The sequence below is a fragment of the Protopterus annectens genome, chromosome 6.part0, assembly GCF_019279795.1.
Source record: "Protopterus annectens isolate FY-2018-M chromosome 6.part0, PAN1.0, whole genome shotgun sequence".
Classification (NCBI taxonomy): Eukaryota; Metazoa; Chordata; order Ceratodontiformes; family Protopteridae; genus Protopterus; species Protopterus annectens.
The window spans coordinates 1,951,677,045-1,951,693,466 of NC_056737.1; the positions used below are offsets into that span (position 1 = coordinate 1,951,677,045).

At 36.6% G+C, this 16,422-nt stretch overlaps 1 protein-coding gene across 1 annotated transcript in view; it reads left to right on the top strand.

Annotated features, from left to right (window-relative positions):
• Positions 1 to 16,422, top strand: part of CERKL (ceramide kinase like) — a 1,924,967-nt gene that overhangs the window by 1,263,030 nt on the left and 645,515 nt on the right. Inside the window, exon 5 of the mRNA XM_044073713.1 lies at positions 11,041 to 11,183. Coding sequence (XP_043929648.1) covers positions 11,041 to 11,183 — 143 coding nt within the window. The remainder of the gene's footprint in view (positions 1 to 11,040; positions 11,184 to 16,422) is intronic.

Sequence of the window (16,422 nt, forward strand, 5' to 3'; positions counted from 1 at the left end):
TGATGCGCTCCATAGCTTTGTATACCAGACTTGTCAGGCTAATGGGGTGATAGTTCCCAGGGTCTATAGTTTCTCCCCCTTTATGGGGTGGAATGACTGTAGCAGTGTGCCATTCATTGGGGACAAAGCCTGAAGTAAGGCTGTGATTGAACAGGGCACACAGGTGCAGTGCCAGTTCATTTTTTAGCTCATGTAGGATGCAGACAGGGATATTATAAGGTCCCATCAATGCTATATACATGGCTTTGGATAATGCAGCTTTTACCTGTGCCACAGAAATGGTGGGTACCAGGCTTTCTTCTGGTATTGTGATAGGGCCTTTTGTGGGGGGAGGGGTAAGGTTGGCACTGACTCTGTCGGCCAGTATGTTGGCTATATCTGTTGGCTTAGTATAGGAGGTACCATTATGCAATAACTCAAAGCAAATCTGGATATTGCCTTGGATGTTCTTGTTATACATATAGAAGGCTTTGTGGTTGTTTTTGGTGTCCGTCACAATTCTGCCTTCGTAGCTGGCTTTAGAGGATTTGATAAGGGATGTCAACTTTTTGTTGAGGCTGATAAGAGAGTTTTTCCAGCCTTGTGACTTCATTTTTTTTCCACAATAGTTTTTTTCTTCTGTTGTAGAGTTTATTGATGGCTGTGGACCACCAGATTGGCTTCCTTTTTTTTGGAAGAGAGCGGCTTGTTTCTATTAGGTATGGTAAGATCAATGCATTTTTGTACATGCTTGTACAGTGCATTAGTGTATGATTTGTCAGTCATGCAGCCATTTTCCATTGGCATGGGTGCCAAGAAGTTAGCCAGCTCTGTTTTTAGGAGCCCACAGTCAGCTTTGGAGAAATTTTTCAGGATGGTCACCTTAGTGGGGGGTGTAGGTGAGATGGAGATTTCCATGGTGATCAGTTTGTGATCAGATTTAACCAGGGAGGAATTGACTATAGGTGTGGAGCACCAGTCTCCCATGTTGGTGATAACCAGGTCGAGGATGTTGCTTCCTCTAGTGAGGGTCAGAATGAGCTGGTCCAGGGCATTGGAACTGATGAATTCCAGGAAGTGCTGGGCCTGTACATTGGTACTTGAATAGTTTTCCCAGTTGATATAAGGGTAGTTGATGTCACCCAGTATGAGAGTATTGGGTTGGACTTTCATAGATTCTAGGGTGCTTAGGAACTTGCAGTGAGAGTCTAGAAACATAGTTGGAGTTCTGTAGCAGGCTGTGACTTGTATCGCCATCTTACCCCATGTTACCTGAACAAAGGATCATTTGTTGTTAAGTAAAGTCATGATGTAGAATTGTAAAAAGGGAAGAATGTAATTATGGCATGGATAGATTACAAAAAAAATTTGACAGTATCTTTCTATTCATGGATAAAGGAATGCTTACCGATGTATAAGATACATCTGACTTTGATCAATTACATTTCAGTGACCATGAAACAGCGGCAAACCACTTTGCAATTAAATCATGACAAAGGGCAAATTATTATACTAGGGATAAAAATTCCATTGCAATTCTTTGTCACCACTGTTATTTTATCTTGCCCTTAACCCATTAAGATGTTTACTTAACACTTAACAGATGAGGTCTTGGTTACAATTTAGCTCCCAGTAAACAACCATGCTTAAAGATTTCTCATCTACTTTTTGTGGATGACTTAAAACTGTACAGTTCATTAGATGTAGCTTTGAAAGCACTACTGCAATTGGTTCTAACTTTCTCAGGTGATATAACAATGACATTTGGTCTTGAAAAATATGCAAAAGCAACATTTAAAGCAATAAAGTTGTGGTACTAAGAAAATAACAGTCTAAATCAGGAATGTGATATAAAGGAACTTGAGCAGGCAGGAGTGCATAAATATTTGTGAATTGATGAAGGATCTACAAGAAAACATGAACAAATTAGAATAAAACTCAGTAAGGAATACTTCAGAAGACAAAAACTAATATTGAAAACAGTCTTGAAATCCAGGAATAAAGTCCAGGCTGTAAACCAATTTACTCTTCCTGTTTTGGTGTGACCCCAAAAGGTATTGGATCAGTTGGACAGAAAAACAAGAAAAAAATGCTTCACGCTTATCAAATGATATATAATAAAATTCAGTGTATACCAAGATAATATATTCCGTGATCTGAAGGTGGTAATGGCTTTCTTGAAATTAATTACATGTATAGATCTGTGATTGTGGGACTGCATGCATAACTTTTGACCTCATCAGATGCAAATATAGTGAAGGTATTACAACATGAGGAGAGGAAGTCTAAGATGACCTCTACTTAGTTAAGCAGAAACATTCAGGTGGAAAGCGGAAATGGAAATCAAACCAGAAGTTGACAAAAATCAGATGGCAACTGAATCTGCCAAAAAGCAAGCAAACAAACGAATATAAAGAAAATGATCAGATAAGAAGGAAAGAAATGCAGAAAAGCCATAAATATAGTGGTAAGTATAGAGATCTCCTGGAACAACATCATGTTGATTAAAATTTAATGCAAAAATTGTTAAGAAGAGATGAGTTGAAACCAGAGGATGAAAGGTTAATAATGGCAGCACAGGATAGTGGATTACATACACGCTGGTTTACAAAGTCCATTGAACACGTGGGAGAAACAGACAAACGTAGGTTTTGTAAAAAAGAAAAAAAAATTGGAAACAGTCACACACCTTTTTGCTGGGTGTGATAGTCTCATGGCTGGGGGCCTGTACACTGAAAGGCAGAATAATGTGGCAAGATTATTGCATTGGGGATTGTGCAAACACTACAATATAGAAGTAGCTGAACAGAATTGGAAACATGAACCAAAAAAGCAATACACAGAATGATGAAGTGTGCATCAGATAGGATCATCTATTTCCAACAATTCAAAAAATAGAATTTACAGTCATTTTTAGATATGCTACTGATACATATAATTCTGTATGAAGTGCAGGATTCAATTCTGGGCATATCAATGGTGCCGTAAAGAACACTTTTGGCTAGCACTAAAAATTATATCAATATTACTAATTTCATGTACTTTAATAATACCTTGAGTTAGGAATGGAGCCCATTCCAGTCATGTTATTAGAATCCAAAAGATGTTGAGACATTAAACTGTGGAGGTAATAACTTTAATACTGATATGACCTCTAGAGATGTTATACTAATGGATGTGGTAACTGATGAATAACTAGGCAACTTTCATCATTATGTAGTGAATGTAACTTTTATTACTTATTTGTATATTACAATGTATCTATCTCATCAGACAGAAATCATTATAGGATTGACTATTCTGCTCTAAATGAATATTTTACAAATTAGAGTTGGTAAATGGTACAGATGATGTGGCTAATAGTAAGTGTGTCCCATTTAGTAAAATTCTATAAGTTATAAAAAGGGAAATTTTACCAAAGATAAACCAAGGCATTAGACGTAGGATTAATTAAAAAGAGAGATAGAAAAACTGGATTAAAATTAAGAGGGGTCCATCTGACAGAAATTAATTGTTATATAAAAACTTTGTGCTTCAGGATAGAAACATAATTAGGTATGCATAAAGGAAGCATGCATTTAAGTTAGGTAGATATGTGTTGGACAATAAAGAAATACAAACTTGTTTCCAATATGTAAAAATGTACATAAGGTCAAAAAAAAAAGATTTATGGATTACAGTGAAAAGCATTGTAATACCTGATTTATGCCTTATATTTTTTTTAGAATTCTTTCGAAATGCAAGTAGGAGGTGATCAAATGTACTTGGATAAGAAATATAATAAGGATTTATTGGAATGGAAGTGCCTATTGATGATGGGGGGGAATAGCAGAAGAAGCATTAAGTAAAATAAGACAACACTTTTCCCGGTCTTAATGATATAAAGGGTAATTTTTAATAAATATTAAGGAAAGTATACTGGATGCATTAACCTTTTCTTTTATTTTCACAAACTTTGCAGTCTAGAACTGTTCCACATTATTAAAAAGTAGCTAAGATGCTTCTAATACATAAAGATGGGGTATTCCATAAGATAGAAAATGTTATTCCTATAAGTCCAATTAGTATAATTAGATGTGTTTTGAGTGAGTTTTGCTTCATTTAATAGACAAATGCAGCAGAATGCAAGTATCACAATATCCATCAACAGATGAAACACTACAGATGAAATACATTTTACTCAGATGTGATTGTTTGTTGATAAAGTGGCAGTGGATGTTATTTCTTCTTAAATTAAATGTTTGATTTAGACAAGAGCAAGTTGTTTTAGGTGTTAGAAGTTTAACAAATATGTGATCAAATGAGTAAACAAATTGGTTAAGAAATAGTAAAGTTATTGTTTGTGTACAAGAAGCAAACTCAAGAAAATGTGAAACAACAGAAGTTGTACCACTGGTATAAGATTCAAATATTTATGTCAACTTTCCTAAGTTTGGGAAGTGTTTGGGAGTTTTGCTGATGATACTCAGATTGCTAGAACAGTAACATCAGTAAGGGATCTTTATGAGCTGCAGAAGTACTTAAGACAGTTTATGTGAGTGGGCATAATCTAAGGGGATTGTATTAATGAAATCAAAAGAAAAATTTTACATTTAGGTTAAGGGCACCCTTATAGTACTAATGGGACGTTATTTTGAATTTGTGAAAACAGTATGAAGAAAATGTTTGAAAAGTGTTTACTCAGTAATTAAAACAATACTTAGGACAATATCTTTTATTGAAAAAAGGTTATGCTTCTATTTTACAAATCCATTATTAGACCCATATTGCAATACAATATTGGATTTTGTGCATATTCTAGTTTTGAAATTAATTAACTGGAATGGGTACAATTTTTACTAGGAAGGTAAAGGGTTTAAGGAACATTTGTTACCAAGAAAGATTAAAAAGTTTGAATTTGTTTCAGTATGTTATAGGTAAATAAGAGGATATTTGACCTTGATGTTTAAATGTAGGAAAAGTGAAAAGTGCTTTGAGGCTTAAGTTTCTAACTCATGAAAGAAGCTCTAGAAATAAAAATAGTACAGTTGAACTGGAAAAAGTCAAAACTAGATTAGGTAGACAGATTTTCCACTGAAGACCTGGACAAAGGGTAGGCAGGAAAAGATCTTGGAGTGTTTTAAAAATAATTTAATTTGTGGGGTTGGGAGGGTGGCCTGAACCTATGAAGATAGAGTATATTGGTTCAGCATTTTATGGAGAAATGCCAGTAGTGATCCCATGTGAGGTACTAGGCCTTTTCTTAACTTTACTATAGGGGGAACTCTCATGTGCTGAACACATGAAATCTGCCATACATTTAAGGTACTGTATATATTCCAAAATCTGTCTTCACTTCGCTTTCTTCTTAACCAGGTCTTAATTAACTCCATTATGTTTCTTAATAAAATCTCTTCAGCGTAAATCTCCCCTGTTCTTCCTTACTCTACACTATTCTCCATGGGGGCAGTCTGTGACTACTTTTCAACTGCTCTCCTTTCCCCTTCCTACTCAGCCATTTGCTGCATAGCCTATCATAACTTATTTTATCACAGCAATATTCCCAGAAAAAATATAAATACATTCAAATATCTGAGGATCTGGCAAGATACCTCTATCAACTTCCACCTTCATTTGGAAAACACATGAATAAATATTAATTCACTCTTATTCTGGTTCAAAGGATACGTCATTTTTCTTGCTACATAAACAGCCGCTGGCAAAGAAAATATCAAAAAGAACTGTGAAAAGTTTTAAGGTGTGTAAGCTCACTTGTTTTCTACTGACAACATAAAATAAGAATCTACCAGAAGATGGACAGACCCCAGTAAGTCATCCATGGATAGCTGAGGTAGAATAGCTTGCTGGAAATATATCTTGAAAAGTTGATTAGAAACTTGAATTTGCATTCAGGGACAGGGACAGAGAGGAACTGCTAGCATGGTACAAAAAATATTTAGGAATTCAAATTAACCTTTTGAGGCAGTCATGCCATTTTGTTTCTTGTGTAACTAATCACAGTTTGTGCCCATGATCAACTTCTCGGTGAAGTTCCCGAATTCTCTGAATATTTTAAGAATACAAGTAGGTGATTCTTGTTCTACTACTTCCATAGTGGATATATTACATTTTCTTTACATTACTTTGCACTGCATATGTTTGACATCCAAATGAAACAGCATATCTAATGTAAGATGTAAGCATTCTGCCAACTCTCCATTTCTCCCTTCTCCAAACTTTCTCAATGCCTCATGATGTTTTGAATGCTTGTTTGAGCTCCCTGTCTATCATTCATTGTGACAGCCCATTTCTTGGATCCAAAATAATCTTCATGAAGAAATATCTTTGCAGATCCAGGACATACTTTGTCCCCACGTTCTGCTGACTGTGGCCATCTGTACACTTCTGTCCTTCTCACTTAACACATTTATGAAAGGAACCCATGTACTTCTTATGAAAGCCTTTCTCTCCCCTGTTTCTTCTGGTCTCTGGTGGGAAAAGCTGTAGCTCTCCTAGTCTCTGGTTATTCCCTTTCTTCTCCATCCCACAAATCCTTTGTACAGCATTCCTCTGGACTCCTCCTAAATGCCTGATATCCTTCTCAAAATATTGTCTCCAAAACTGCACCACTCATTATATCTTATTAAGGCCCCCAAAAATATCTACATAACCTTTTCACTTAAAAAGTCTTTCCCTCTTAATGTACACCCCAGAGTTTTATTTTCTGTTGTCATTGCCTCTCACTTATCACCTTGTAGTCCAACCCAAATATGATCAGCAACACTGAATTCTTTTCTGCCTCTATTTCATCAGGTCTATTCCCCCAAGCTGATACTTCATAACAGAGTAGTGACTGAAGAACCTCATCAGCCCCTTGGCCAGATTCTACACATCTTCCCTTATATTCCCCTCCATTACTCTACTGCTGTGTTTATGTTCATCATTAGCTAAGAAGACAGTACTGTCCTCTGTTCCATCAGATATGTCTATAGCAACATGAGAAGAACTAGACCCAGGAGCAGCCTCTGTTACATTACATTAGTCAGTGTCCTTATTTCAGAAACTGGCCATCTTACCACAACCTTCTTTGTCCTATGAGTCATGCATGCAGCAGTTCAGAGCCACATTTCTGGTCCAATCCACAACACCTGGTAGTTTTTTTAAAAGCAGCCGTGTAGGGCAGGGTAGACAACATCAGGATGTATTTCCCTCTAATTTCCTACTGGATCAGGATAGATTATAAGCTGCTTCTAACCATGATAATGTTGGTTGTTGTCCTGGACAGTTTTGTCCTGTAGGAAAGCAGCAATCCTTTCTATTGTGATTGTCTTGTCTCTTCTTGATGCATTGTGGCTTCTTTCAGACCTAGTAACATGCAAGAGACAGAAGTGTGCTGTACCCTAATACACTTGATAGGAGCTACTTTACTGATAATACAGTGTAGAGCTAATGCATTCTACAAGCAGCTCAGTGGGCTGAGCTGTGTCATTGGGTAACCATTTAAAATGTTGATACCCTCTTCAGTGAGTCCGGAAATGGAGAGACTGAATGGCTTAAAAAATGGATTTGCATATAGTGAGTCTGTCAAGACTGTTATTTGGAATATTCCCTTTTCACTGTGGTGATCCTGGAATTGGTATATAGAAGTTCAGGAGGGATTGGGGTTTGCCTCCTACATCAGGGGGTGAAGGAGGTCTTGACCCCTGCAAAAAACAAGTTTAAAGGAGGACAGTGACATCTGATTCTTGAAGAACGATGTTTGATTCTCACTCTTTTCCTATATTTTCAGTCATTTTTTTCCCAGTGTATCGGCAGTCGGCATTACAAGTCTTTCCGTTTCAAAAGCGAGTTGTGTGATTGTTATGCTGCCTTACAGCATATAAACAATTTAAATGGATTTCCTACTAATGATCAGTGGTTGTTCCATTGCATTCTAATATTCTGATCCCAGATGTTTGAATTTGACTTTGCTGGTAGGTCATACACTGTTTCATAGACACTGTGAGATCTCTGTCTGTGTGAATTCACCATGCAGTGTGTTGGGAAGTTACTCCGTTCTCCACTGTTCTGTGACCATAGAGTTAATTTAGGTAAGTAAGGGTGCAGGGAGGGAATTACACAGGGAAATTGCACCCCAACAAAATTGCTGTTTTCAGTCAGTGTGAGTGGTTCTTAAATTGGTTATTTTCAAGGCCGAAATATGCATATCCACAGCTAGTGGGGTTTGGCTTTATTGGCCTGAAATTGTCCATTAAAATGATGAAACAAGTCATGGGCATTCAGAATCACCAGTTAGCTGAGACACCTGATGTTCATGGGGATCATTTGCATATGTCCCATGTGCCTCTGACACAAGAGGTTTGGGAGGTCACTCAGTGGAAGTTCTAGCTTTGCTGGAGTTTTCATTTTGTTTTAACTGATATGTTATAATTTAAAAATGGTTTATAAACAATCACATCTTAATCATCACAAGGGAAAATGTCATTATATGATAAAGTTTAATGTATCTGGATGCCTCTGTTAGTGTTTTCTTAATTTGCATTGGCATCAACCCCCTCTTTCGTATTTTGTACATGTGGTTGGTATATCACATCCTTAGGAAACATCACTTAAAGCCAATGTTTGCACTGATATCTGGCTATTTTTTAATGTTTCTCAATATTTTGTTTATGGAAGTAGTGATGTGGTACAGAAATGCTTCTTTTACAAGATTAGCATTTTCTCAGATATGTGATAGCACTGTATTTTATTTACAAATCCTGGTTCACAAATGAGAGATCAAATAAAAGTAATATTTTATGTATAAATTATTATCAGAATAGTGCCATTTCCTCTATGTAGTCCCACATACTTTTCAAGATTTTTTCACCAAAATATGTGACGTAGAATGGATTCCCATGGTGGTGGTGCTGCGGTAGCATTGTCGCCTCACAGTAAGACGCTGTCCGGTTCGATTCTCAGCTAGAGCATCTTCTGCATGGAGATATGCATGAATGGGGTACCTTCATTGAAGGTTGTGTGTCAGGGCTGGTAACTCAACACGTAAAAATCAATTACCAATCATTAGCGGACCGGAGTTCCGCTGTGGCCACCCCTAGCCGGGAAAAGCCGAAAGACACAAATGTGACGTAGAATGGAATAAGTGCTAACAAGTCATGATATTTAATTGTACTTAGAAAAAAGGAGTCTCAGAACACAGTGAAATAAAAGAGAGTCTGTAGAACATTTGTGGGCAGCAGAAAATAATGAAACCTAATTTAACTGTGTGCTGTGCAAAACTATCCTACCCCTGCAAACTGATGATTTCTTGGATATAAAATAAATGACGTTCTTCACAATGACAGTGTATTCGTGGTGTCACAGTCGCTAGTCATGTGGTCATTTTTTGGTGCAAGTCTTCTGCACTACCTTCTGCATCTTGATAATCCCCATTCCCATGCGTTTAAACAACCTGATGCCTCAAATTCTGAAAATAGAAAAAAGAAATCAAATGGTTCCACAGAGAAGCATTGCATTTCTCTTTTCAAGACCAAAGATATCATAAATGTAACATTTAAAGATAGCAACATTAAAAGCAAGAGCGTATCGCACTCTTTTCAAATCACTAAAATGTAGTTGTTTTTACAGGGAGAATAGAACTTTTCATGCAATCTCATATTTTACTGCAAAAAGAACACAGTTTTGGAACGTTAACTTGAAAATCAGTGAAATGGTCACTGTTGAATTTATAAAGCTTGGCAGTGATCTGAATATACAGTGGTTTGATTGGGTGAGGTAAACAGCATTATGCTGTAACAAATTTTAAAAGTGGGAACTATTCCCTTATTTGTAATGACTATCCAATCTGCAAAAAATAAGTAAATCAAAGTGGAGTACAATAAAAAGAATACTTGCTTGGTGTTCATGTGTTCTTGCAGAATTTCAGTGGAAAATAAAAAAAAATGCATGAGGTATGACATATACTGTGTTTCACATTTTTTTTTTCTTTCTGCTTGCTTTATATGGTTTTAGTTATTTTAATGGAAGTGCAGAAATTAAAATCATTAACCATGGTGTTGTTCACAGAAAAGAAAAGTCACACCTCCCAGATTTTGTCAAGGTCAGAAATAAAGAAATACAGTATTGAAGTCAGTTGTCATTTCCATAACATTTTAAAAATAAATATTTTGCTGATATGAAAGTATATTTTCATTCCACAAAAAGTACAGCCATAGGTTCTGTACAAAGTAGATACCAGTAATTTGTAACAAAAGGCCTTCACACTAATAAAACGTGTCAACTCAGAAAATGTTAAAGAGGAGGTACTATTGCTTTTGGTAGCAATTACTGCTTTCACACATTAATGATAATTATCAGCACCTTAAATTTAAACTTCCTATTTATATGTGATTTTTAGTTCTTTATAAGATCTTCATGATTTATGGGAAATTAGCAGAATTGTATGGCTATGATTCTTGTTAAGAGAATGTATTGCAAGTGACAAGACCATTAGCAGCAGTGAAATGAGAATTAAATGCAAGTACAGTAAATAGGTTAATAAGCATGTGTTAACGGTTTCATACTTCTTGAGCTTATTAACCTATTTACTGTACTTGCATTTCAGTGTTCAGTAACTATTTACTTTGCATTGCTTTGATGTATTCAGTGTCAACATCAAAAACATTGTATTTTTTTTCGTGACTTTTGATTGCTTGCCTGGGAGATATCTATGAACATCATCACATTAGACCTTTATGGGAAATTTCTGTGAACATTGTCACATTAGAACTTTATTAGATGCTGTCATATCCTTGTTAAAGATAGCACCCCTGTCATAAAAGTAACTGAAAAACAACTTCATGACTCTCTTCCTTTTATATAAATACTGTTCATGCTGCATATGTGATTTTTCTATCACAGAATCAGCATCCCCAGTCATAGCCAAAAGTACCTTAACTTCCTGCTGTTAAAGGGTATAAAATAAAAAGAAACATAAATTTATTCTTTCTGAATGCTGATTATTTTTGTTTGAACCTAAATATAAGTGCATATACATGATTTATATTAATTACTATATTTTGTGTTTCATGTGTCATCCCGCAGAGTGGTTTGTGTTGGTGGAGATGGGACTGCCAGTGAGGTGGCCCACAGTTTAATACTCCGAGCTCAGATGGATGCTGGGACGGATGCAAATTCTATCTTCACGCCTGTCAGAGCACCACTTCCTCTCGGCATAATACCAGCAGGTGAGTGGAGAGGATGCTGACTCATTTGGTTTTACATCTGTGCTGAATATCCTGCTTTCTTTTCAAAGAGTACATAGAAAATTATTACCTCCTTTCTGCAAAATCAGAATGCATACATTTTCTAGGGAATATGATTAATGAGAAACTGTATACAGCATTTAAGCTGCCTTAAAAATGTGCACAGAATGTTTCATAAGATAGTACGTGGCATGATGAACAGAGGAGGCATCTGTAACATCAGACAAAATAATGGTAGGGTTTCTTCTCAAATCACATAATACATATTTTCTTTAACTAGCCCAACATTACTGTTTTGCTGTTGTGGCTCAGGATGAATTAGATCTTTTAATAGTTGGGTACTAAAAATTGCACCTATACTTACATAGACATACATATATACCTTTTAACTAGCACTATTCTGTGCTTTCTTTATATTTCTCTGCTTATGGATAAATGCATCGTATTACATTTGGTGTGCATGCTCAAAAATAAGATATGTAGAACAGAAATCTGTCATAGCCAAGAGAATCGTGTGAAGATACAAAGCAGCAAATGAATTGGAAGCAAGTAGTTTGACCTTCACTTGCTATTACAGTTGCAGTGAATACTGTGGTGGTGGTGGTAGAAGGGATGGATTCTCTCCAGCACTGCACTCCATGCAGATTGGACGTGCTTAGGTCACTGTTTCTCTTCATTAATAGCTGTTCCTATGGGATTATTTGTAAACAGTTGTTCATCAGCAGCAGAAAAAGATTGACACACCCCAAGGAATATATTTCTGAAGAAAGAAGGTCAAAGCTTCACATTCATAATCAGAATTAATATCATGAAGAAGATATTGATATATGTTATATTTATTTTATGTAAAAATCTTCCATAATGATTAGATAATGTATATAATGCAGTACTGACTTGTGATTATTCACAATGCATTGCAGAATTATATTAACATTTCAGCACTGCGTAATGCAAATAGTAATCCTAATATCTTCAGAATGAAATCCCTCATTTCCATCACTGCAGCAAACCTCAGAGTTTGAAAATCTTTAAGCTAAGGCTTTCTAAGCCTGAGCAATTTCTAGAATTCCTAAGCATATAAAAATAGTCCTTGTCCTTAGAGCAACAAGACAAATTCATATTAGTTCACCACAAAGCTGGGAATTTTATAAAATCTGTGTTCAATATATCTGCTTTCTAAGTCCAGCAAGATGCAATTTGTACTAATTGTACTGTTTCAAATATAGTAGTTTATTATGTTGATTTAAATCTATGCAATATTGTATTGCATTTTTGGCTTAAACATTCTTAACAATGTATAAGTTTAATTTGCGTTTCTACAAATTTTGGAAAAGTAAGAGTACAATTTAAGACCTTGTCTGCATTAGCGCCATTGGTTGTAATAAGTTTTATCATTTTATTACGTGAGTATTTGGCATAAGGATGAACTTTTCTCTAGTTACATGAAGTTTGTTCATAAATTCCTGCATTACTCCATCTGTCTGCAATGTACTGCCATTGTATTGTAGCATTTCCTTAAAAAACATTTTTTCACATAAATGATATGCATGCTGCTGAGCACAGAAGTCTTTAAGTAACACTCTTCACAACATAACTGTATTTAAGCTTTAATTTTGTATGCTGTGTAGATGGAATCTGACTTCTGCCATTGTTCAGTAACTACTTATTCTGTCTGTGTTGTATCTCTTCTGAATTTGCTGCCTTTGTATGTATTTAGCCAGCTAGTCAACAGAAAACATTCTAGACTTCTTTGATATCATCACTTCAGCTTGTACTGCCTCAGTTACAGACACCATGACATCCTTTCTTGTGTTTTTATTTTCTTATGAATAATGAACCCCCAGTTCTTTGATTTCATTTACCATCATTTTAATGTCAGGTGTGAGTGCTTTCAGTCTACATGCCTGTTTGAGAAAGTAGAATGAACCTGTATCTTTCTGGCTGTTCTCTCTCATGAAGGCTACTTGTGTATTTAATGAAATTATAATTTGTCCTATAGTTGAAAAAGCCTGAACATTCCAGTTACATATAATAGGAAAGTGTATATGCTTGAACCTCTGTAGAGCAGAAGATGTATTTTGATGACATAAATGCATGTGTGATGCTGTCTTCTCACCGCCAGTCCACGCAATTCCCTTCCCTTCCCTTTTGTAGCTACATTAAGGACAAGCAGAAGATTTCCACAGTGGCTGTGTAATTTGTTTGAACTTTGAGGCAAGGTACAATAAATACAAATAAGAGAGGCTGTGTCTCATATGCTAAAATACCCTTACCTTTGACAATGAGGCATCTGTAGTGTATCTACCCATATCACTGCTGCATATTTCTTGTTGATAAAATATATGCTTGCATCTGAAGAAGATTTCAAAGCAGGGTGCACTTTTCCTTGATGCTGTTTTATTCCCTTTTGCTACATCATCGTTTTACAGTTAATACTGATCACACTTGTGTTTGACTAGATATTTGTGCATTTCAAATGTGATTAAAACTTCCCCTTCATTTAGACCCTTATGCCTCACCTCTTACAGTGGCATTCCAGTGAGGGAATATTAGCCTTCATGTACACAGTAAGCAAAGCTTTCCTGCATCTGGAATGGAAGGAAGGAACTGGGGAACACTGCATGATAAGTGGTGTGACGATGTGGCATTTTACCATCTGTGCCAGGGAGAATAGGACAGTGCATGTGTAACACATGGCAGCATAGTTAGCAAGAATTTTGTAAATAATTTTGTGTCATTTGATTGTCACACTGAGTTGTACAGATGCTTGCATTAAAATGTATCAACACTGTTATTAATATGTTTAAACAAATAATTCTGGAAGAGTAGAAGTTTTTGAAATTGATCTGTAATTTTCAAATACTGCAACAGATCTTAGCAAATCTCTGTATGTGTATTGTATCAGAGTCAGGTGATCAAATGTGATGTCATTCTATAACCAACACTGAGAGGATAGAACTAATCTGTCCAACCGTGTTCTTTTTATTTCTCCTGTGATTGAAACTCTGGTGTTTATTGTACTTAGATATTTATTATTCTCATATTTTCTATTTTATTGTTTATTAGTGCTGCGGTAGCGTTGTCACCTCACAGTAAGACACTGTCTGGTTTGATTCTCAGCTAGAGCGTCTTCTGCGTGGAGACATGTGTGAATGGGCGTACCTTCGTTGAAGGTTGTGCATCAGGCCTGGCAAACCGGTACATAAAAATCAACTGCCAATCATTAGCGGACCGGAGTTCCGCTGTGGCGACCCCTAACCGGGAAAAGCTGAAAGAAAGAAAGAAACAAACAATTGTTTATTATTAAATAATTTTATACCTTTGATTGTGGCTGGTAGATATTTATTATTCTCATATTTTCTATTTTATTGTTTATTATTAAATAATTTTATACCTTTGATTGTGGCAGGTCTTTTAGGGAATAATTTTAACATCTTGAGAGTACTTGTGTTTATTTTAGTGATGCCTTGGCCACTCTAAAAAGCCTTTCTGCTTCGGTTACACTCTATCATTTATATTAATATTAATTTTACTCAGTATAATTGGATGGCCATGTAGGAGCCTGAGAGTAGTTGACTGGTGGCAGTGTAGTTACCTTTTAGTCTGGGCATAAGGAGTACAGCTAGTAAATCTGTACCAGCCTTTCCCAAGGGTGTGTGTGTGAAAGCCAAGTACCAAGGTGTGGGTGTGTCAGCTATTTGCAACTGTGGCACAGTGCTCCAAAATGAGTCTTTTTTTGGGATCTAGAGAGACAGAGAGTACAGTCCCAGGTCTGGATCATGTTCCATGTGTGCTCTTGGGGGAAACTGTACTTCATGCAGAGAGTTGCATCTGAAAATACTATGTAAATTCATTTATGTTTTTAGTGATGGTCTTTCACTAGTGTTAGTGGTGATGATTGAGGCTCCTTGATTACTGGCCCAGTGGAGAGAGGATGTCACATATTGGTGTCAGAGTGGTGGGATATTATTTGAACTTCAGTAGCCCTTGGGCAGTTCTGACTGAAGGTGTGTTTACTCTCAACATCCGCAAGGTAAGTATTCAGAGTTTTATTTTCACAACAGTTTTATTCACTTTTTTAGTTTAGTTTAGTTAGGGATAGCAGGCAAACATGTCAGCAGAGGATTATGGTAAGCTGACAAAGAAGCTTTTGACCAAGGTGTGTGAAACCAAAGGACTGGTGCATGCTAACCAGACTAAAGATGAAATGATTTCAGCCTTAATCACAGCTGCAGCATAGACTAGTGGCCAGGAAGACAGCCAGTGTGGTGTTGGGGATGTGCAGTGTTCAGAAACAGGACCGTTCACCTTTCCCCTCAGGGGACGTAAAAATCCATCTGGAGCTGGAGGCCAAACATTTGGAGATCGAAGATAGACTGCAGCATTCTGAGATAGAAGAAAATGAGAGACTGTGGGGATTGGAGGCTGAAGAAAAAGCTATGCAGCAACAACACAAGAGGGAGATGTTGACTCTTTGTCAGTGTCATGGAGGTAATGGGGAAGGGAATAATCAGACCCAGAAGCAGTAAATGTCAGTACATTTCTTTCACAATTTGCAAAGGGGTTTGACTTTGATTGTTTAATTCATATATTTGAAAGAGGATGCAAACAGTATACTGTTGACCAGGAGCTCTGTGTACAGTTCCTGACCCCCTTACTGCATGATAAATCTGTAACCACTGTTTCTAAATTGTCTGATACTGATTACTATGGTAGAGTAAAACAATGTTTATTGAAGTATTGTAAGTTAACACCTTAAGCTTACAGATAGATGCAAGGCAGATAAAAGTGATTATATTTGTGAGTTAAACATTTATTTTTATAGGTAGGTGAGTGGGTGTCAGGCCACCTCTTTTGAAAGACTGGCAGATATTTTGCTGAGGGAACAAGCTCTTGGTACTTTGCCTGAGGACATGAGAATCTAGTTGGCAGACTGAGAGTGTAACTCTGCAGAAGAGCTGGGGAGGAAAGAAGATCTCTACTTAGCAAGCAGGACATCACTGCACAAGAATAGGATACCCAGTGTTGCACATGGATATAAGGGAACACATGGTGGGCAGCTTAAATCACCCCAACATAGTCTATCAGTACAGGGGAAGCCACTAGTTCAGGTACACTGCCAAGATAAAGAGTTATATGTTTTAAATGCAACCAGAGGGGCCATGTAGCACACAAATATCCACTAAAGCAAGGTGGAGAACAAAAGGTGAGGGAGCTAGCA